The 24,404-nt window shown below is 45.1% G+C and overlaps 1 protein-coding gene across 13 annotated transcripts in view; it reads left to right on the top strand.

Annotated features, from left to right (window-relative positions):
- Window positions 1–332: 332 nt before the first annotated feature.
- The window catches only part of GPHN (gephyrin), a 268,675-nt gene continuing 244,603 nt past the window's right edge, over window positions 333–24,404 (top strand). For all 13 annotated transcript variants that reach the window (XM_040411337.1, XM_040411335.1, XM_040411331.1 and 10 more), the window contains exon 1: window positions 333–411. In XM_040411337.1, the coding sequence (XP_040267271.1) occupies window positions 348–411 (64 nt within the window). In that variant the 5' untranslated portion in view covers window positions 333–347. The remainder of the gene's footprint in view (window positions 412–24,404) is intronic.

The raw sequence follows: 24,404 nt of genomic DNA, 5'->3' as shown, positions 1-24,404 counted from the left end.
ATCCCTCCTCTCATACCATTATGTCAAAATCGTATATAATATACGTGCAATATAATTTTTTCCCGCCCAAAACGTGCACTCTGTCGCACTGCTATGTAGTGATTATCCCACAGCAGAACAGTACTGGCCGCTCAGTAGTAACATTCCCTCAGAGAAGAAGAAGGCGCGCTCGCTCGATAGCATCGGCTGTGCACTGCTCACGCCTAGCTACCTCCTCCCTCTCTCTCTCTCCCCCTCCGGGTTGGATGCGCTCGTCGCTCGGCTCGCTCGCCTAACTCCCCGCTCTCCCAGCCCAGGCTTCTCCTGCTCAGTGAACGGCCGGTGACAGCGGCTCCGGCGGAAGGAAGATGGCGGCCGAGGGCATGATCCTTACCAATCACGACCACCAAATACGTGTCGGGGTGTTGACAGGTAAATAACGCAGCGTTTGCCGGGTGTTCTGCGTCTGCCTGTGTGTGTATGTGTCCATTGACATGACAGCGTCTTGGATAAGGGGCTTCCAGCCGGCAACCTGCCGCTACAAAATGGCACCTGGCTGATAAGAGAGACCATCTTCGATCCGATTTGCAGCCCCCCGATCGCGGCATCTGCAGAGGTGGCTGTGGTAGGAGGAAATACCTGCACATAGTGCCAGCAGCATCATCCCTATGCTGGGCTCTGCAGCCACAGACATGACAGCCCCAGTTCTACCTACAGCCCGGCTCTGGTGTCATTGCATCGGTCTATCCCACTATATCTATATCTATCTATGGGACTGATCACCTCTAGAGCCCCAGGCAAGGAGATCCCTCCAATCCCTGTCCTAGATCCCCTGCGATGGGATCCCAGGGAATCTATTCCGGATTTCCACCCGGCTCGTGTTGTGTTTAGGTTACCACGGCCATATGGGATCCGTCAACACACACACACACATCCATCTAGATCCCCTCTCCGTGACGAGGGGGAGGGGGCAGAAATTGGGAAATCCACCCATAGAGACTAGATAAGGATTGCAGTCATTTGCAAAAAAAAATAAAGCGTCGATCCTGAGCAACGTGGTGGACGCTGCGGTAAGGGGGGAAGGACGTACCGCTGCAAATCTTACATTGGAAAAAAAAAAAATCAGCTATTTTTGTCTATAGGGAGGACCGGCCGCGGATGGAGGACACCCAGGCCCTGCGACAATCGGCATGGACCGTCTATTTTGGGGTTGGCTTGATGGTTTTTTGACGTGTGCTGTATCAGTACGTGGCGATAGTTGCTGGCGTCGGAGCAGCTGGGCTGTGTGTGTGTCATGCTGCACGAGCCGTGTCCCTTTAATAGAGATCAGAAGCGAATGCCTCCCTTCCTCCATCGCTGCTGCCGCTAGATCTCTCTCTCTTTTTTTTGGGAGTGGGGGGGGGGGATTTATTTCTTTTTTTTTTTTTTCCCGAGATGGGAGGTATCAGAGTTTTCAAGCTCGGTGACGTACGAAGGCAGAGAGCCTGAAATGAACGCTCTGGATGTATTATGGAGGAGCGGACGGAGGAAAATCTGCCCTGTAAGGGGGGGATTTCTATCCGAAATAGCATAAAAGCAGAGAGAAAAAAAAAAAATGATGCAGATTTTTCCGAGGTACAATGCAGATATTGCGGCTGACCCGGTTTTCCCTGACGGTGGTCCCTGGCAGAAAGCCATGTCATAAAGCAAATTTTTTTTTTAAATTTCCCAGTGTGGAAGGAGGAAAGGCTTTAGAAATGTCTATATTTTCTGGGAATCCCCCTCCTCCCTCCCTCTCCCCTCCTGTGGAGCTGTTCACATACAGTGGTGCTGAGCTCTGCCAGAAGGGGGGAGAATCCATAGCTCCCATCCCGCCACCCCCTTCCACACCGGGCTGCGTGTGTAGCCGTGAAATACGGGGACACCAGGGGCCACACAGGCTGGAGGCTGCGTGTGTAGCCGTGAAATACGGGGACGCCAGGGGCCACACAGACTGGAGGCTGCGTGTGTAGCCGTGAAATACGGGGACACCAGGGGCCACACAGGCTGGAGGCTGCGTGTGTAGCCGTGAAATACGGGGACACCAGGGGCCACACAGACTGGAGGCTGCGTGTGTAGCCGTGAAATACGGGGACACCAGGGGCCACACAGACTGGAGGCTGCGTGTGTAGCCGTGAAATACGGGGACACCAGGGGCCACACAGACTGGAGGCTGCGTGTGTAGCCGTGAAATACGGGGACACCGGGGGCCACACAGGCTGGAGGCTGCGTGTGTAGCCGTGAAATACAGGGACGCCAGGGGCCACACAGGCTGGAGGCTACGTGTGTAGCCGTGAAATACGGGGACGCCAGGGGCCACACAGGCTGGAGGCTGCGTGTGTAGCCGTGGAATACGGGGACACCAGGGGCCACACAGACTGGAGGCTGCGTGTGTAGCCGTGGAATACGGGGACACCAGGGGCCACACAGACTGGAGGCTGCGTGTGTAGCCGTGAAATACAGGGACACCAGGGGCCACACCGAGCAGAGGCTGGAGGCGGTGTGCTCGTTTCTGGTACTCAGGATGGCTGCTGGCTGATGGAGGATACCTGTCTTGCACCGGGCCTTGTGTTCTTGGCTGCTCAGCAATGACTTGATTTGAATTGCATTGAATGTCCTGGGTTGCGGGTATTGATTGAAGAGAGCTCTGCTTATAGAGGAGTTCTGCTGGTCCTCCCAGGGTCCTGTTCACATGTGTTATCTGAGGGGCCCAATATCCCCTGTATATCATGTATGTTCATCCTCACACCTCTATAAGCCACCGCCGTGTGCCCGAATATAGCAGCTCAATCAGATCCTCTGTCCACTCATCTGTTGGGGATGTATCTAATACTATCTCTCCTATCTATCTAATCTCGTATCTATCTAATCTCGTATCTATCTAATCTCGTATCTATCTAATCTCATATCTATCTAATCTCGTATCTATCTAATCTCGTATCTATCTAATCTCGTATCTATCTAATCTCGTATCTATCTAATCTCCTATCTATCTAATCTCCTATCTATCTAATCTCCTATCTATCTAATCTCCTATCTATCTAATCTCCTATCTATCTAATCTCCTATCTATCTAATCTCCTATCTATCTAATCTCCTATCTATCTAATCTCCTATCTATCTAATCTCGTATCTATCTAATCTCGTATCTATCTAATCTCGTATCTATCTAATCTCGTATCTATCTAATCTCGTATCTATCTAATCTCGTATCTATCTAATCTCGTATCTATCTAATCTCGTATCTATCTAATCCCGTATCTATCTAATCCCGTATCTATCTAATCCCCTATCTATCTAATCTCATATCTATCTAATCTCCTATCTATCTAATCTCGTATCTATCTAATCTCCTAATTATCTAATCTCCTATCTATCTAATCTCGTATCTATCTAATCTCCTAATTATCTAATCTCCTAATTATCTAATCTCATATCTATCTAATCTCGTATCTATCTAATCTCGTATCTATCTAATCTCCTATCTATCTAATCTCCTAATTATCTAATCTCCTAATTATCTAATCTCCTAATTATCTAATCTCCTAATTATCTAATCTCCTAATTATCTAATCTCCTAATTATCTAATCTCATATCTATCTAATCTCATATCTATCTAATCTCGTATCTATCTAATCTCCTATCTATCTAATCTCGTATCTATCTATCTAATCTCGTATCTATCTAATCTCGTATCTATCTAAGCTCGTATCTATCTAAGCTCGTATCTATCTAATCTCGTATCTATCTAATCTCGTATCTATCTAATCTCGTATCTATCTAATCTCGTATCTATCTAATCTCGTATCTATCTAATCTCGTATCTATCTAATCTCGTATCTATCTAATCTCGTATCTATCTAATCTCGTATCTATCTAATCTCGTATCTATCTAATCTCGTATCTATCTAATCTCGTATCTATCTAATCTCGTATCTATCTCTATCTATCTCTATCTCTCTCTATCTATCTCGTTTCTATCTCTCTCTATCTATCTTGATGTAGTGCTTCACTGTGAATTCCATCTTGATCTCCAGACCCCTATTTTAAACCAGTGGCGCTGTGTAATCATTGTAGTGCCGCAGTCACGTGACATCACTATGACCTACTGACCAGGGAATACGGGTATTTTGAGCGTATTTTATTTTTAGGTTGACATACTGGCGTCACTATTCCTTCAGAGCAGAAAGTATAGCAGGTAACTGTTGCCTTCTGCCTTTCTCTGTTTTTCCAGGGTTGTCTTTTGAACGTCACTGGACCAGTTACAAAGCTATTTTAATGGGAATCTGTCCATATTTGGCCTATATAAGTAATGCTATGGTGCTGTCATGCACTCAAACACGGTTTAAAACATACCTTTGGTTTTACTTTTTGCATTTGCTATTGCCAGAAAATGTAGTCCAGTGAGCCCGCCTACTCAGTGAGCCCGCCTACTCAGTGAGCCCGCCTACTCAGTGAGCCCGCCTACTCAGTGAGCCCGCCTACCTAGGGAGCCCGAGCCCGCCTGTTCAGTGAGCCCAAGCGCGCCTGTTCAGTGAGCCCAAGCGCGCCTGTTCAGTGAGCCCAAGCGCGCCTGCTCAGTGAGCCCAAGCGCGCCTGCTCAGTGAGCCCAGTGGTTCCCTTGTGCGGTCCTAACTCCCTGCGACGTCCTTGATACCTTCCTCCTCTGCATGTGAGATTGCCTCTTCGCTCTCTGCCTGGGCCTGCATGCCACAATATATAGTAAGGGAATCGGCCTCACTGTATGTACAGCACATGCGCAGGACTGTTAGCCTCATTACTGTGGGAGTGCTGCAATCTCACAGTGAGGGAGCCAGTTGCGCAGTGCATGTGTAGTACATAGAGTGAGGTCAATGCCCTGACTCCGCCACTGCGAGACCACAGTGCTCCCACAGTATTGAGGCCAGCAGTGCTGCGCATGTGCAGTACATAGAGCGAGGCCGATGCCATTACTACAGTCAGGTCCATAAATATTGGGACATCGACACAATTCTAACATTTTTGGCTCTATACACCACCACAATGGATTTGAAATGAAACAAACAAGATGTGCTTTACCTGCAGACTGTCAGCTTTAATTTGAGGCTATTTACATCCAAATCAGGTGAACGGTGCAGGAATTACAACAGTTTTCATATGTGCCTCCCACTTGTTAAGGGACCAAAAGTAATGGGACAATTGTCTTCTCAGCTGTTCCATGGCCAGGTGTGTGTTATTCCCTCATTATCCCAATTACAATGAGCAGATAAAAGGTCCAGAGTTCATTTCCAGTCTGCTATTTGTATTTGGAATCTGTTGCTGTCAACTCTCAAGATGAGATCCAAAGAGCTGTCACCATCAGTGAAGCAAGCCATCATTAGGCTGAAAAAACACCACAAACCCATCAGAGAGATAGCAAAAACATTAGGCCTGGCCAAAACAACTGTTTGGAAGATTCTTAAAAAGAAGGAACGCATCAGTGAGCTCAGCAACACCAAAAGACCCGGAAGACCACGGAAAACAACTGTGGTGGATGACCGAAGAATTCTTTCCCTGGTGAAGAAAACACCATTCACAACAGTTGGCCAGATCAAGAACACTCTCCAGGAGGTAGGTGTATGTGTGTCAAAGTCAACAATCAAGAGAAGACTTCACCAGAGTGAATACAGAGGGTTCACCACAAGATGGAAACCATTGGTGAGCCTCAAAAACAGGAAGGCCAGATTAGAGTTTGCCAAACGACATCTAAAAAAGCCTTCACAGTTCTGGAACATCCTATGGACAGATGAGACCGAGATCAACTTGTACCAGAGTGATGGGAAGAGAAGAGTATGGAGAAGGAAAGGAACTGCTCATGATCCTAAGCATACCACCTCATCAGTGTAGCATAGTGGTGGTAGTGTCATGGCGTGGGCATGTATGGCTGCCAATGGAACTGGTTCTCTTGTATTTATTGATGAGGTGACTGCTGACAAAAGCAGCAGGATAAATTCTGAAGTGTTTCGGGCAATATTATCTGCTCATATTCAGCCAAATGCTTCAGAACTCATTGGACGGCGCTTCACAGTGCAGATGGACAATGACCCAAAGCATAACTGCAAAAGCAACCAAAGAGTTTTTTAAGGGAAAGAAGTGGAATGTTCTGCAATGGCCAAGTCAATCACCTGACCTGAATCCGATTGAGCATGCATTTCACTTGCTGAAGACAAAACTGAAGGGAAAATGCCCCAAGAACAAGCAGGAACTGAAGACAGTTGCAGTAGAGGCCTGGCAGAGCATCACCAGGGATGAAACCCAGCGTCTGGTGATGTCTATGCGTTCCAGACTTCAGGCTGTAATTGACTGCAAAGGATTTGCAACCAAGTATTAAAAAGTGAAAGTTTGATTTATGATTATTATTCTGTCCCATTACTTTTGGCCCCTTAACAAGTGGGAGGCACATATGGAAACTGTTGTAATTCCTGCACCGTTCACCTGATTTGGATGTAAATACCCTCAAATTACAGCTGACAGTCTGCAGGTAAAGCACATCTTGTTCGTTTCATTCCATTCAAATCCATTGTGGTGGTGTATAGAGCCATAAATGTTAGAATTGTGTCGATGTCCCAATATTTATGGACCTGACTGTATGTATTGTGGCGTGCAGGCCCATACAGAGAGCAGAGAGGCGACCACACAAGAAGAGGAAGAAGGCATCAAGGATGTCGCAGGGAGTTAGGAGGTCCTGGGCACTCTGTATAGGTGTGCTTGGGCTCTTTAGGAGTTTGGAAACGCCCTACTGGGCACTTTGGGGCACATTTATTAAGACCGGCGTTTTAGCCGCCACCACATACCTGGCAGTGGATCTGCTGGATTTATGTAGAGGTGCCGGCCTCTTCATAACTTCGGCGGATCCTCCTCTACTTCTAAATGTAAGACAGCTTCCGAGCTAAAACAGGTGTAGAAAATAGTAAATGAGACGTGCTTGCCGGCCAGTCCCCTTTACTCCACAATCTGCGCCAAAAATTTAGTCGTATTTTCTGTTTTATAAATGTCCCCTTTGTGCCTAATTTGCTTATAGACCAAACATCATTTTCCTGGTGATAGCAAATGCACCAAAGAATATCAAAGGTATGTTTTAAACCATGTTTGAGTGCACGACAGCACCATAGCATTACTTATATAGGTCAAATATTGACAGATTTTCTTTAATTTTGTGTATGCAGCTGTTATGTAAACCTATGCATCTCCATGGTTACAGACTACAAACAAACCCTTTGTGTAGTCTGACCCCGCTGTCAAACTTTATTTACTTTTTTCTGTCCCCTACTTTTAAGATATGGCAGTAAAAAAGGGAGGAGAGACACAATCAGACTACCTACAGTAGGTGTTTTTTTTTTAATAATCCTCAAGGTTGTAGGTCTCTGTATACTTAAAACTGTGGAGTATTCTTGCAATGTTTTGCTCAAGATTATTTACTGTTGACACATGCAGTTTTCCAGTGGCCCATATTTTCTTTCCTAGACCATGTTCCATGAAAATAGCACTGCGATGTTGCTCATTCCCCACATTCAGGGCTGAATCGGTTACTAGACATCTGAAGGCAGGTGCCTAGGGTGGCAAATTTAAAAGGGTGAAGTGGGACTTTAATAAATGCATGCCTACATTTTGAATGTAGGTGCCGCTAACACTGGCAGGCATCTTTCCTTAAAGGGGTTATCCCATGACTAATGTAAGATGGGAAAATCGGACATCATACAGTACATGACAGTCTCTTTCTATCAAAGCTAGGACCAGCCCTGTACCTCACATGGATCCAGAGATCTCCCCATTCATTGCTCTGCTAGATTTATACCAAGCTGACAGCGGAAGGGGAGTGTCTTTTCTGCTGCAGCTCAGGGGGCGTGTCCATGCGCTCCCTATCACAGCTCAGGGGGCGTGTCTCAGCTCTTCCTATCACAGCTCAGGAGACAGTTGAAGGATTAAGCTGAGCATGCGCGGCCTTCTTAGTGAGCAGGACAAAGAAATAAGAAAAAGAACAAACAGCAGGTGGCGCTATACAGATACATTTTATTGAACAGCTTAGTGGCTATGCTATGTTTTTTTTTATTTTTATTACATGCAATTACAAAAGTATTCAGATCCAGGTGCTGGTTTGAAAGTTGTAGAATATTTTTCGTGGGACAACCCCTTTAAGATTAAATGGGGGGAGGGGGGGGGGTGATATAGCAACTGTTCCTCCAAAGCTATTCCCGCTCAGTTTTGGAGCCTGAAAAGGTGGACCCCGGATATGCAGTATTAACCCTTCCACTGCCCTCCACCACTGTTTAAAAATTAAAGGGGTTTTCTAAGATTTTTATACTGATGACCCATCCTCGGGATAGGTCATCAGTATCTGATCAGTGGGGGTTCGGCAACCGGGACCCCCACCGATCAGCTTTTTGAGAAGGCACCGGTGCATCTGTGACGTGGCCTAGGAGCAGCTCAGCCCCACAGAAGTGAATGGGGCTAGTGTGAAACCAAGCGCTGTGCTTGGTGAGTTAAGACAGGAGCGCCGGTGCTTTCTCAAACAGCTGATCGGCGGGGGTCCCGGGTGTTGGACCTCCACTGATCAGATACTTATGACCCATCCAGAGGATAGCTCATCAGTATAAAAATCTAGGAAAAAACATCCTTTTAACCATCTGACTGTCCTAGATCACCAGGGATCCATACTTTAACCCCCTATAAACTCCCCTACACCACCCTTATCTTAACCCCGTATTTGCTCTAGACCACCCGGGTTACTGGAATTAATCACCTCCAGGGATGCAGACATAAATCTCTTCTCTGCCCTAGACCCCCGGGATGTAGACGATAATCTTCACAGCTCTACACCACCAGGAGAGCTGACACTAACTCCTTATATTGGCCTCTCCACTGCCCTAGACCATCAACCAGGGATTTAGACGTAAACCCCTCTCTGTCCAAGATCACCAGGGATGTAGATAATAACCTTCACTGCCTTAGATGACCAGAAGTGCTGACACAAACACCTTTAGTGCAGTAGACCACTAGGGATGTACAAAATAACCTTCACTGTGCTAGACCTAGATGCTGTTTTATATTGTTTGACTGGATGCTATATATGTGTATATACTGTCTGCATGCCTGTATTTGTAAGTGTGCTTATGACTATGTGCCTGTACATGTAGTAAGTGAGCATGTTTATGCCTGTATGTAGTGAGTGTGCATGTGCGGAGTGTGTTATGTCATGAGTGTAGATGTGAGTGTGCTTGTGTGCATGTGCGGAGTGTGTTATGTCATGAGTGTAGAAGGGAGTGTGCTTGTGTGCATGTGCGGAGTGTGTTATGTCAGGAGTGTAGATATGAGTGTGCTTGTGTGCATGTGCGGAGTGTGTTATGTCATGAGTGTAGATATGAGTGTGCTTGTGTGCATGTGCGGAGTGTGTTATGTCATGAGTGTAGAAGTGAGTGTGCTTGTGTGCATGTGCGGAGTGTGTTATGTCATGAGTGTAGATATGAGTGTGCTTGTGTGCATGTGCGGAGTGTGTTATGTCATGAGTGTAGAAGGGAGTGTGCTTGTGTGCATGTGCGGAGTGTGTTATGTCAGGAGTGTAGATATGAGTGTGCTTGTGTGCATGTGCGGAGTGTGTTATGTCATGAGTGTAGAAGTGAGTGTGCTTGTGTGCATGTGCGGAGTGTGTTATGTCAGGAGTGTAGAAGTGAGTGTGGTTGTGTGCATGTGCGGAGTGTGTTATGTCAGGAGTGTAGATATGAGTGTGCTTGTGTGCATGTGCAGAGTGTGTTATGTCATGAGTGTAGAAGTGAGTGTGCTTGTGTGCATGTGCGGAGTGTGTTATGTCATGAGTGTAGAAGTGAGTGTGCATGTGCGGAGTGTGTTATGTCATGAGTGTAGATATGAGTGTGCTTGTGTGCATGTGCGGAGTGTGTTATGTCATGAGTGTAGAAGTGAGTGTGCTTGTGTGCATGTGCGGAGTGTGTTATGTCATGAGTGTAGATATGAGTGTGCTTGTGTGCATGTGCGGAGTGTGTTATGTCATGAGTGTAGATATGAGTGTGCTTGTGTGCATGTGCGGAGTGTGTTATGTCATGAGTGTAGAAGTGAGTGTGCTTGTGTGCATGTGCGGAGTGTGTTATGTCATGAGTGTAGATATGAGTGTGCTTGTGTGCATGTGCGGAGTGTGTTATGTCATGAGTGTAGATATGAGTGTGCTTGTGTGCATGTGCGGAGTGTGTTATGTCATGAGTGTAGAAGTGAGTGTGCTTGTGTGCATGTGCGGAGTGTGTTATGTCATGAGTGTAGAAGTGAGTGTGCTTGTGTGCATGTGCGGAGTGTGTTATGTCATGAGTGTAGAAGTGAGTGTGCTTGTGTGCACGCCTGTGGGACATGAGTGTGTATGTGTTCTTGCCTCCATTTAGTGAGGGTACATGTCTGTGTGTATTTACGGTATGTACTAAGGGGGGTGGGGGGGGGGGGGTCATTTATTAAGATAGGCATTTTAGAGGCCGGTCTTAAAAGCCCCTTTAGCTGGCAGTGGATGCGCTGAAGTCATGTAGAGGCGCCGTATATACTGTAGGCGTATTTCTTACAGTAAATGACCCCCTAAGTGTGTATGTGTGAGTCTCTGTATTTCTGTATTTTTATAATGCTACAAAAATGTTTTCTAAGCGTAAAAGGAAAGCTTACTATGTATTCGGAAAAGGCGCAGGCAGCTGAGCAGGGTGTGTTCAGTCTCGGTGCCTAGGGCAGCAGGAGTTGTGTAATCTGAGCGCTGCACTGTTGATTTCGGCTTGAGATTAGTAAAATAATACGTTTCTTTAGTAATGGTGTGAATATCTAGGCTGAAATTGTAAACATTATCGGAGAAGACTGTGTGTATTGCTGTAGAGCAGGCATGCTCAACCTGTGGCCCTCCAGCTGTTGCAAAACTACAACTCCCAGCATTCTCGGACAGCCTACAGCAGGGCATTGTGGGAGTTGTAGTTTTACAACAGCTAGGAGGGCCGCAGGTTGAGCATGCCTGCTGTAGAGGATGAATTTCTTCAAATTATCCGGCGTTCGAGTTAACCTTTTCACACATCCAGCTCAAATTTCTCAAAACAGCCTTTTAGAGTAAAAAAAATAAATAAATCCTGGCTACCTGCAGCTGCCACTAGATGGAGCTCCCTGCGCACTTTTATTATTATTTCATCTATAACAGTGGTCCCCAACCTTTTGTGCACCAAGGACCGGTTTCATGCAAGACAATTTTCCCAGGGGGAGGTCGTTCTGGTCGGCGCTGACTGATTCACGCGCATAACAAAACACAAGGTGCATATTAAAATATATAGCACTATGTGTATGAAGCGGCTGGGGCCACAAGGTGACATTATACTGTATGGGGCCACAAGGTGACATTATACTGTATGGGGCCACAAGGTGACATTATATTGTATGGGGCCACAAGGTGACATTATATTGTATGGGGCCACAAGGTGACATTATACTGTACAAGACGGCTGGGGACAAGGTGACATTATACTGCATGGGGAAACAACCCCCCCCCATACAATATCTAGTCAGTGTCTGCATGGCATAAATAGCTGAGGGCTTGCTGGGCTTTGTAGTGCACTTAAGGCCATAGGTTGCTTCTTTAACTAACTTATTGTATGATGCAAACACAAAGCATCACCTACCTCATGCAGTAACAACCCCATGACAGCAGCACGCAGGGTCGTGCACTGCAGGTAGTCACCAGCCCCAGTATGGTACAGCAAGGCACTAACCACTACACTTCCCAGCTGTGCTAACCCCGCCCCCAACCCATTTATAGCCAATCAGCATTTGTCTTACCACTAACCAACCAGCGGGCCTGTTATAACTGCTCTCACATCAGGTGTACGTGAAAGAAGCACCGGGATTGGCTGGGAGCAGCTGCCTGAGGGATTGTCATACTGGTATGGAGATTGCCGGCATTTCTCCTTGTCGCGGCCCGGCAAACAATCATCCAGGGCCCGGTCCTGGGCCGTGAATCGGTGGTTGGGGACCACTGCTCTATAGCTCCCCCTAGTGGTGATGACACGCAGCCCCGTACAGGGGAATAGGAGCCCTGTATTAGGACCTCCAGGTCATATAGTAAGAAACGGATTTACACAAAAATAAGGCAAAACTGTGTTAAAAAAAGCCCATGAGCATTTGTTGGTCATTTCTATGGCACTTTTTAGGCATTTCAAATGTATGTATATGTTGTAAGGAAAACTAAAAATAATAAAAAAAGGTAAAATTTCAACAAGGCGAGCAGTCACTTGCAAATGAGGTCACCAGCCTCTGCCCATCTGCTTCATAGAAGAGATATCAGGTGTTGGCACAACTCTGGGAGGGGGTTTCACCCTTCGGGCATATTCACACAAAGCAAATTTCAAGCACATTCTGATACATACTGTGTGCTGAAATCTGCTGGAAATCCAGTACTATTCCGCCTCCCGATTTTTTTCACTTTCAGACTTTAAATTTGCATTGGGAAAAAATATTGCAAGCATGGTAGCGACTTTGTGCCTACCCCGAACATTTTACCGAAAAAAAAATGACCCTCTGATTGGAAGGGTGCGCTAAATATGTTTGGATGGCTCATCATCTGCCCCTAACCAGTGCATCTCCATATTGTCTTAAAGGGCATCTGTCAGCAGTTTTGCACCTATGACACTGGCTGACCTGTTCAATGTGCGCTTGGCAGGTGAAGGCATCTGTGTTGGTCCCACGTTCCTATGTGCCCGCATTGCTGAGGAAAATTACGTTTGAATATATGCAAATGAGCCTCTAGGAGCAATGGGGGCGTTACCGTTGCACCTAGAGGCTCTGCTCTCTCTGCACTTTGATGTAAACCTGATCACCCCTGGGCCCTGTCAATCAAAGTGCTGACAGAAAATGTCGCCAGTTTTATGCTTGCAGGGTCAATTGTTTTTCGTAAAATCGCTTAAAAAGTTTTATTCCATAATTAACGATAAAAAAAACGTAAATCGGGCATCGTATAGAACATGACAAAGCTAGAACCGACCCCGCTTTATTTAGTTAAAATGGCACCTTAAGGCCTCATGCACACAGCCGTGGCCGTATTGTGGCCCGCAATATGCCGCGTGCTCCCCGCATCACGAATGCGGACCCATTCACTTGAATGGGTCCGCAATCCGGAGCTGCGGTGCGGAACAAAAAAATAGAACATGTTATGGCGCTAGGAAGATAGATTTTATTGAATAATTTAGCGGCTTTGCTAAATTTTTAATTACATGCAGTTAAAAAGTAATGAAAAATGTATGTTATTTATTGTGGGACAACCCTCTTAAGAACCTCCAGGGGGAGCTAAGTGGTGGAGTCCTCTCATATACTTGGGAGTCCTGATATGACTTTTTCTAAAAAAAAAAAAAAAAAAAATCTAAATTTTTTCGCAAATGAAAAGCACCATTGAGTGACTGACTTGGAGCTCGTGCACACCAACGTAAGGGCTCCGTATTGTGAACCGAAAAAACGATACCTCTGCAATATACGGCCATGTGCGCTGTGGATGCCGACCCATTGACTTGACTGAGTCCGCGATCTGCAAGATACAGAAAAAGCTAGGGCATGTCTTATCTTTTGCGCAGTGGAGGCACATATAGGAAGCGTACGGAAACACTCCGCCGCACTTCTGTAGGCTTTCGGGCCCGTGCCTCCAGACCGCAAAAGATAAGACATATCCTATCGTTTGCCGTATCTTGCGGATCTTAGACCCTTTCAAGTCAATGGGTTCACCTCCGAAGCAGGGGGCGCACATGGCTGGTGCCCTTGCATCGCGGACCCATCATTTGCGGTCTGCAGCATGAGAACGGAGCCCTTACATTCGTGTGCATAAGCCCTTAATCGTCCTTTTTTTGTACACTTTTTTTAGCCTTTTTTGCCCAAATCAAAGGCATTTGCCTTTTTTAATACTGTTTTTGAATTAATTTTAAATTCAGGTCGTTGTGAATGTTGCTGATTTTTCTGGCGAGCTGAATGGCTTTATCATGGATGACAATGGGAAAATCAGAGTTAGGCCTCATGCACACGACCGTCCGTAAAATGGGGTTCCGTTGTTCCGTGATCCATTTCCGTTTTTTGTTTTCCGTGGGTCTTCCTTGCTTTTTGGAGGACCACCAGACATGAAGGAAAGTAAAAAAAAGTCTAAGTCAAGTTTGCCATGCAAAGGAAAAAAACAGACGCGGACGCGGTTGACAGTCTTGTGTGCCTCCGAGTTTTTTCACGGTCCCATTGACTTGAATGGGTCCGCAAACCGTTTTCCGTGAAAAAAATAGGACAGGTTATATTTTTTTGACGGACTGGAACCACGGATCACGGACGCCGATGACAGACGGTGCATTAGCCGAGTTTTCAACGGACCCATGGAAAGTCAATGGGTCCGCAGAAAATCACGAAAAACGGAACAACGGACACGGGACACAACAACGGTCGTGTGCATGAGGCCTAAAGCAGACGAATTTAAGAACTTCGCTCATCTCTAATGATGACATGATATTGCTGCTGAGAACTGGAGAGCCTCCGTAGGGCCTTCTTTACACACAGCTTTTTTCAGCGATTTTATTATTATTATTATTATTATTATATTATTATTTTTTTGTAGAAGAAGTAAAACGCCATGATTTTCAAGAGTGCATTCTTTACAACTTTTTTTTTTGTAACAGGTCAGCGAGTGTCATAGGGACAAAACTGCTGACAGATGCCCTTCAATGGCTGGCTAAGATCCAGCTAAAATTACTGCATTTTTTTCCATACAAAATGACAAGTCAAAGAGTTATAATTGTATAGTTATAATTAAAATTGCTGCATTAAATTTTTTTTTTTTAAATATGTGAAAATATTAGAATACATTCACACCGGTTGTCTGTGCTGCTGATTTGCTGCCTCGGATTTGTGTGCGTCAAAACTGCAGTGTCTCGAAGGGATTTTTCGGTAATTTGAAGTTAGGATAATTATAAGTATAATTATACCATGTTATAAGGGAAAATAATAAAATTTACACATCACCTAACCCATGCTGGGTACCAAACATGGCGATTTTTATCACACGCGTGCAAAACGCATTAAAACGCTTTGCAGTGGCCAGGATTGGAGATAACTCCAATCCTGGTTGTTTAATGGGTAACTGTCATGTTTTATTTTAGCATATGTTACTGCTGCAGCAGCATTATGCATAAAGCAATCTTTAGTTTCTTCACATACCACAGTTTTCCTTGAGTTTTTCCCTTTAGTTATGCTGTTTAAACATTTACAATATGAGGACCTTCTCAAAATAGCTTCTCTGCCAGTTCTTTCTCTGCCAGTTCTCTGAGGCCAAAACTGCTTTCCCTCACTTCCCATACACACTTGCTGTCGCCAGCAGCTCCCTGCCAGCCAATCAGATTGGATTACTGAGAGACACGCCTCCTCTGAAGCCTAATGCAGACATGCAGTGTGAAGGCCCGCCCCTCCGTCTTCCTGTCTTCTTAGCCAGAGACAGACGAGCCATAGCAACTGTCTTTTAAGGGAGCAGTGGAAGAGGGACAGAGGACATTAATGAAAGCCGTTATTATAAGGTCAATACAGATCTTTTGACAATCATTGACAGACTAAGGCTACATGCACACGACCGTTGTGTGTTTTGCGGTCCGCAAATTGCGGATGGCATCCATGTGCGTTCCGCAATTTGCGGAACAGCAGGGACAGCCATTAATATAACTGCCTATTCTTGTCCGCAAAACGGACAAGAATTGAACAGGTTGTATATTTTTTGCAGACCACAGACAGGAGCAACGGATGTGGACAGCACACGGAGTGCTGTCCGCATCTTCTGCGGCCCCATTGAAGTAAATGGATCCGCATCCAAGACGCAAAAAATGCGGCTCGGAGTCGGACCAAAACAACGGTCGTCTGCATGTAGCCTAACTCAGGTATACATGCCTAGCTCTAATAAACTAGCAAATAAATAAAAAAAAGACCGTTACCCTTTAGGTTAAGCTTTTTGATGCCACAGTCAGTAGAGGCAATGGCATCGGAGTGGTCAGACAGACGGATGGGGCTCTCTCTGTTACCCATTCTGCCCCACATGGTTCTGAGGCATGTCATGGCAGTCGGGTACCTTGAGAAGGCCCAAGGCCTGCCATGTTAGGATTGCTATTACACCCTGTCTCTGGCAGGGTGTAATTGAATGCCATTAGTATTACAGTAAATTGTAATACAGAAGTGTGGCAGTGTACAGTACAGGTAATCAGAAGTTCAAGTCCCCTAGGTGGGATCTGTGGATGACACTGTTATGGGGGATCTGTGGATGGCACTGTTATGGAGGGATCTGTGGATGGCACTGTTATGGGGGGATCTGTGGATGGCACTGTTATGGGGGGATCTGTGGATGACACTGTTATGGGGGGATCTGTGGATGACACTGTTATGGGGGGATCTGTGGATGACACTGTTATGGGGGGGGATCTGTGGATGGCACTGTTATGGGGGATCTGTGGATGACACTGTTATGGGGGATCTGTGGATGGCACTGTTATGGGGGGATCTGTGGATGGCATTGTTATGGGGGGATCTGTGGATGGCACTGTTATGGGGGGGATCTGTGGATGACACTGTTATGGGGGATCTGTGGATGACACTGTTATGGGGGATCTGTGGATGACACTGTTATGGGGGATCTGTGGATGGCACTGTTATGGGGGGATCTGTGGATGGCACTGTTATCGGGGGATCTGTGGATGACACTGTTATGGGGGATCTGTGGATGGCACTGCTATGGGGGGATCTGTGGATGTCCAGGAAAATAAGTGCATACCTGAATGCCCCAGTGGTCGGGCCCCGGGGATTACACATCCTGCTGTTTTTCTTCTTCTCAAACCACTTTTTCCTGAAAAGAGTGTGGGGCTTGTCAGGCCTCACATGGCTTGAAAATGGCGTAAATTATAGCTTAATTCTACTCCATCTCCTAGCTGGCGTAGATTTGACTCTCTGGCAGGCGGAGTGCCAAAGATGTGCTACTTAACAAATGAGGTGCATCTCACAACTGCACAAATGGGATCAAGACTGGCACCATTCTTGATGAATCTCCCCCATTATATTTTGAAGGGGATAACCTACAACTAAACAATTGAATACTTAGACGGAAATTACTTAAAGGGGTATTCCGAGACTTTTAAAACAGATGACCTATCCCCTGGTTAGGTCATCAGTACCTGATCGGTGGCGGTCTGACGTCTGGAACCCCCCCACCGATCAGCCGATTGAGAAGGCACCGATGCTCGCAGTAGTGCCGCTGCCTTCTCTCAGCCCGCCAAACATAGTATGGCGGCTGTGCTTGGTTTTGCAGCTCAGCTCCATTCACTTCAATGAAGTGGCTTAGGCCATGTGTCGTCACTGGCCTGGGCAAAGCTGTGAGAAGGCCACGACACTATTGCCAGCATCGGTGCCTAAAAAAATGACCTTTACTGAGCAGTCTTGTGCATTTATGCGCTGCTTTATATGGAGCAGTAGTGAAGGCGATGCAGTTCACTGGTGGAGGCACATTAGGTCAAACCTCCGCTGACATATTGATTTATACCACTTTATGGTTTAAAAATTAACTCTATGTTATACTGAGTCAATATTTATATAACCATTTCTGGGTTACTGTTTGTTTAAATAGAGGGGCCAGTGTGCTGTATGAACTCTATAGGAGTTTACATTGCTAAGTTCAACTTAAAGGGAACCTGTCACCAGTTTTCTGGTGTCCTAACTAAGGGCAACATAAATAAGTGACTGATTCTCTTAGCACAATGCTGGGTCACTTTCTTTAATTGACCCAGTCAATCTGCCAACATCTTGTATTGAAAAGCTCCAGCTGATAATGATGAGTCCTGAATATTCATGAGCTCCTGACTCAGCAGCAGGTGGGCGGGGGAGTGGCTACAGCTGTTAATTAAATATACGCTGGACTCAATGACATCACGCTGGACTCAAATCAGCTCATTAGCATGCGGCACGTGGCATCTTTGTGTATATATTATGAGGTAACCATCTGTCACACCAGTAAGTGAATACATCTAAGGTACTTTTTAGTAGTTAATGATTGTATATAATTAGTTGGATTATAATCAAATATCCACATGACAGGTTCCCTTTAAATGACCCTGTGTTCACTTAACGTAGTCGTAACGTTCAGTTGAATCGCTTGAAATGTCTTCTGAACATGTGGTAGAACTGAATACCAGTGGATTGTAGTTTTGCCCACAACCAGCTGTGCTAGCTTTTACACAGATAAGTTGAGTGTAATACAGGCACATTTTTGAATTGCTATGCTATGTACACCTTTGGAGTCCATTTTTTTATGATTGCATTTAACTTATTTTTGGCTAAAAATCATATTTTCAGTTGGGCTTTATTAGAAATATTGAGCTGTTAAGTCACAAAGGGTTAACTGTTTTTCTAGCTGTGTGACTGGCACTTTCACTTTCACTTTGTGCCTGTTATCTAATTACCCTTATCTTTTAACTACTAAGAGGTCATAAACACTTATTTAAGCCACATACTTATCAGTAAGGTAAGGATTGAGCTATAATTAGTGTTTATGATGTCAGAGAGCAGAGATAAGGAGCCTGTCAGCTCCTCAGATGACGGAAAAGACAAAAAATCCACAGGCAGCTACTGGAGCATCTCAGCTCTGTACAGAAAAAAGGCTTCCATATTGTTAATTAAGACCAATTGAAAAAATGATTTATTTTTTTAGCTCAAAATAAGTATAATGCAATAATAATTAAAAAAAATTGCCTTTAAGGCCGCTAATCCTGGCTTGACCACAGCATCGCAGATGTTAACTTGGCCTAAGGTATCTAGAGAACATTTCTTTTGACTGGACCGTGAACCTAGAAGAAGGTTGTGTTCATTCAGCTTCCCATGTGTTGTCCGCACATCTTAGTTAAAGTTTCACCATTCATTGATTAAAAAAAAAAAACCTTTGACCCAGAGCATCAAGATGTTTCTTTACCCTGGTCAAAAGTTAAAATACAACCTGGTTTTGTGGGTGAAGAACATATGGGGTCATTCATTAAACTGGTGTAAAGTCAAATTCCACCTTTCAATTTTCCAAAGGATCTGTCAAAATGAAAGGTGGAATCTGATTGGTGTCTACGGCCAACTAAGCCAGTTCTACTTGACCCCAATGGTGTTTTTCAGGACCTCCTGAATAGAGCCCTAAAAATGGCTCAGTGATCTCCAGGAGGAGCATTGAGTCAATCCATTTAGAAAAGGTATTCTTCATGTAAAATTCCATGATCATGGCTGAAGCTGAGGGGGTCTCGAAGGTGGGGAACCCACACAGTTTCAGTAAGGGGCACCTGGGGAGACAAATTTGACAGAAGTGATTGGACCGGAGAACCCCTTTAAGGATGGTTTTATTTATGCAGTATTAGTGGCCTCTGGGTGGGTCAGTGAGTATTAGGCCTTAGGTACAGCGCCATATTACTGAGCTGTAGACTGCTTTTGGCCAATTCTGCTCAACTAGTACACATGCTCAACTTTTCAAAGCTACTCTCTTCCAGTGCCGAGACTGCTTCCATTCCCCACAGCTCAGGGACATATCACTGCTGAGGCCAGTTAATGGCTGCAGTCGTCAACATGACCACAGATGGGACATAATTGCTTCCAGTCCAGTAGAAATCGGAGCCTTAGGCCCCTTTCACACAGGCGAGAATTCCACGCGGGTGCAATAAGTGAAGTGAACGCATTGCACCTGCACTGAATCCGGACCCATTCACTTCAATGGGGCTGTGCAGATGAGCGGTGATTTTTTCACGCATCACTTGTGCGTTGCGTGAAAATCACAGCATGTTCTATATTCAGCGTTTTTCACTGAACGCAGGCCCCATAGAAATGAATGTGGCTGCATGAAGATTTCTCACGCATGGTTGCTAGGAGATGATGTTAGTAAATTGATTAAAGTCAATTTACTGTATTATTTTCCCTTATAACATGGTTATAAGGGAAAATAATAGCATTCTTAATACAGAATGCTAAGTAAAATGTTGCTTGAGGGGTTAAAAAAAAAAAATAATTAACTCACCTCATCCATTTGATCGAGCAGCCCGGCATCGTCTTCTTTCTTCTTCTTTGAGGACATGCAAAAGGACCTTTGATGATGTAATCACGCTCACCACGTGGTGACGTCAGCGCATGTCCTGCTGAATGAAGATAGAAGATCCTTCTGCAGGACCTGCGCTGACGTCACCACGTGGTGAGTGCGATTACATCATCATTTGAGAAAAGAAGAAAGAAGACTATGCCGGCTGCACGATCAAGTGGATGAGGGGAGTTATTTTATTTTTTTAACCCCTCAAGCAACATTTTAGTTAGCATTCTGTATGCAGAATGCTATTATTTTCCCTTATAACCATGTTATAGGGGGAAAATAATACAATCTACACAGCACCGAACCCAAACCCGAACTTCAGTGAAGAAGTTCAGGTCTGGGTACCACATTCAGCTTTGAAAAGATGAGTGGGGTTTTTTCTTCGTTTTACGCATTTTCCTGGTGCTCACTAATTTTAAACCCTTTAAAGCAGATGTCGAGCAGGTAAAAATGTCTTAGAAAAGGGATAGAATGGGTTAAAAAATACAAAAGGCAATCTTCACCTCTCCTGTTGCTGTTCTATTGCTTCCTGGGTGCCCTGCTGGTCAATACTTCCTGCCCCCTTCCTCGACACACAGGAAGTAACCGCTAGCCAATCAGTGGCTGCTGCGGTGACCTTCGTCACCACTGATTGGTTGATCAGTTGTTTCCTAGTTGAAGTATAGTCCAGGAATGATAGAACAGCAGTGAGGCGAGTATTGCTTGGAATTTTTTTAACTCATTCTTTCCATTTTCTAAGAAATCTTTAGCCACTGGACAACCCCTTTTGGAATTTTTAGAAATGTAAAATTTTTTAGGAATGTTTCGCTTAAAAAATAATGGATTTGTTAAGGAGATGCCAACTGTATACCTCGTTTTAACCTCTGCAGGGGAAACCTATTATCACATGGCGCTCATTCAAGACTGGCAATCACCGACATGCATTTGGTATAAGCCATATGGACAGGGCAGGTCTTTATGTGAAGTTTGGACGTTTAAGGGCGCCATTCACACAGCGTTTTCCACTGAATTTTTGCATGTACAGCTACTCCAAAATTTTGCCCAAATCCTGCCGTCAGCCGCATACTTTCTTCCTCCCATTCATTACAATAGGAAGCACTGAAGATCATGGAGCGGCAGTTCAATTCCACAGCTGTACTGATAATGGATATACCGCGCAAAACTTCGCATGGTGTGAACATATTCATTTATTGGTAGTCCCATCTGGACCTTATGACGTTTCCTTTTGATATGTCTTAAATGTCTAGTAGGTGCAGGTCCCACCTCTGAAACCCCCTCTCATCTCAAAAACAGAGTCCCACTTCTATGGGATTTCTGAAAATTCCGGAATGCATGCTCAGCTATAAGTCCCATAGCAGGGAATGTAGAGGATACATCTCATACGCTGTATAACGGCAGTGGGGGTGGACCCACTGTGCCAACTAAAAGTTTGACTTTAGACTAAACGTATGGGCGTTGTTCTGGCAGTTCCGTGGTTTTCACCCTTTAACCCCTTAACAGGGGAAGGACTTCTTCACAGGGAACCAACCAGGCCTGTCCTGGAGTAGTCCTGGTGTCGTTGGCAGGATGACCCAGGGGGGTCAGAGACAACGGGGCGAAGCACCACGGAATCAGCCAAAAGACATAGTCACAATACACTCCAAGGTTGGGGCAGGCTGAGTATGTGCGAAATCTAGATAACCAGACCACCGGTGTGACCCGCTGCATGCTCTCCATTCACGCCAGTGCCCCGCTCTTGAGATAGGAGCAGGTCCCAGAGTAGGAAGACCCACACCTATCGGACATTTATGGCATGTCCCATCATAGAGGTCTCATTCTCGTACTGTATAGATTTAATGATTGACCTTCACGTCATCATCTGAATTTGTTCTTACTCATCATTAGGTTATTTTACGAAGTTTCACTTGTTTTTCTGAGTCTTAAAATACATCTCGATATTGATGTCATTCAGTAATAGAGCATTTAACTTTAGAAATCTGTGGGTTGTGGTACAATGCTCTTAATACATGAGGTACATACAACTGTGTCATGAGTCTTGCATTGTATGGTCCTATCAATCTTCTCCATCAAGAAATAGCTTTGACATTTAGCTGGAACTTGTTCTGAGCGACTTTTCTTGCCTCCTATATTGTTGGTAATACTCTTGTAGTGTAGTCCGATAACTTTCTAGGCTGGCTGTAAGTTTTATAGTATTAATTCTGCTTGGTGCCATGCCTCCAATCAGGACTTAGGTCATAGCAGAGCTGCCCTGGAGGACTACATACATCTGTGTGCTATATGGACATCATGTTGATTTTTGTAGTACTCCATTTCTCCTGTGGTGGCACTGCAGAGGAATTAAACACTTGCAGTCAAGATTCTTCACTGATTGTAGCTGATTGCCTGGAATATTGGGTTGTGACACAGCACTTATAAATGGTATATCATTTTTAGGTACATCCGGCTTTTGGGATCCATCACTTTGATATTGATGATCTGTCCCTAGAGTAATTATAAAATTAATGTTAGTCAGACCCCCGGCACCCCTCTGATCAATGGATTGAAGGGGCTGTGGTGATTTTTGGACTGCCCCAGACACCGTCATTATTCATAGCTCCTAGCTGGTGTAGATTTCAGGTTCTGGTACAGAGACCTGCCAAAATGCACCCAAATTATTAAAAGGTGTGCTTTGAGTCTGTAGGATTAGCTTTTGGCCAGCAGTTTATTGAAGGTTTATAGGCGCCTTACAGTGGACTTAGATATTAATCACCTATCCTCAGGTATCTGCCTTTCAGAGGGACAGTCATTCATTTTTACCCATATATCTCTGCCCGTCTTTGTTCCTTAAAGGAGTTGTCTCACCTCAGACATTGGGGGCATATCACTTGGCTATTTTCGGAGCTCCCATCGGAATGGATAGAGGATGGCCGCGAGGTGGGCCCTGTTCTAAAGATAGGTGCTAGTCCTAGAGGTGGGACCCGCACCTATCAGACATTGGGGGCATATCCTAATGATATGCTCCCAATGTCTAAAGTGAGACAACTCCTTTAAAGGGGTTGTCTGGCCTTGATGCTGACAACCTTATGGGCTGGAATCTGTACCCACTCAGCTTTCTATAGTTCCGCCATTATAGCTAGTGAAGTGCCGTGTAGCGCATGTGACTGCTGAGGCCAGTGATTGTCTGTAGAGACCATGGGACCAAGCTACTCCTAGTCTGGTGGGAAAAGCAAGTGGCTGAGGATGAGGCAGCAGTAATGGCTGAACCGCGGACAAGTGTTTTTAGTTTTTTTTTATCTGGCAGAGGATTATGCCATAGAGGTTGTTTGCTCCTAGGCCGGACAACCTCTTCAAATGTCCTTATTTTTGAACTTTTTAATGAACTTGCATTCTTAAGTGTATTATCTTGCTTCAGAAAACATTTCTCTGTAATATCACTGCATATTAGATCACAGCTTGTAGATTATTTGAAGCAGCTTCGACCTGAAAAATGTGTCTACTCAGATGATTTTATACAAATGTGCAAATGAAAAACTATTTCATATAGATATGCTTGAAAGAAAAGGATATTTTCCATAATGAACTACATGCATTCCTCTTGGACCATCAAAAAATTTCTGTGACGGTAACGTACACTACACACAGGGGGGAGGATAGTGACCACTGCCCTCCACCCTCACCCCTGGCCCTGCCTACTTGCCTCACAAGTCCTAATGACAGGGGACAACTAGACGGCCCGGGTCAATACCTAGAAAGCTACGCAGTACTAAGGAATGAGCAGAGAATAGTCAGGAAAAGCCGAGGTCAAATACCAGGAGAGAAACGAAGTACAACAGGAGTCCGCAAAGAATCGTCAGGTGGAAGCCGGGGTCAGGATACCAGGAGAGATGCGCAGTACAGGAGGAGCAGGCAAAGGATCGTCAGGGAACACAGGATCAGGTAAGTATGCAGGAACAAAACAATCACCAGATACCCAAAATTAACAGGCAACCTGTGGCCAGCAGGCTGCCTGTATTTATAGTGGGGAGTGAGGGTCATGTGACGTGGCCAGCATCACATGACCGACAGACCGACCAGTCGAGCACCGAGTGATCAGCTCGGCGCTCAAGGCAGATCTAGGAGCAGGGAGCCTCCCAGCTAGCAAAGCTGCCCTGGGAACAAGGTCAAACACAGATCCTCGCTCCCGAAGCTAAGCAGCAGGTCCTTATTTTTATTTTATTTTTTGCATAAATCAGTAGCATGTAGCATTTTTTTATTTTTGCATAAATCAGGTAATTCATAAAATTTGTATTACATTTTATTAGT

This window comes from Bufo bufo, chromosome 11, assembly GCF_905171765.1.
Source record: "Bufo bufo chromosome 11, aBufBuf1.1, whole genome shotgun sequence".
NCBI classification, from domain to species: Eukaryota; Metazoa; Chordata; class Amphibia; order Anura; family Bufonidae; genus Bufo; species Bufo bufo.
This window is presented reverse-complemented; position numbering and strand designations above follow the sequence as displayed.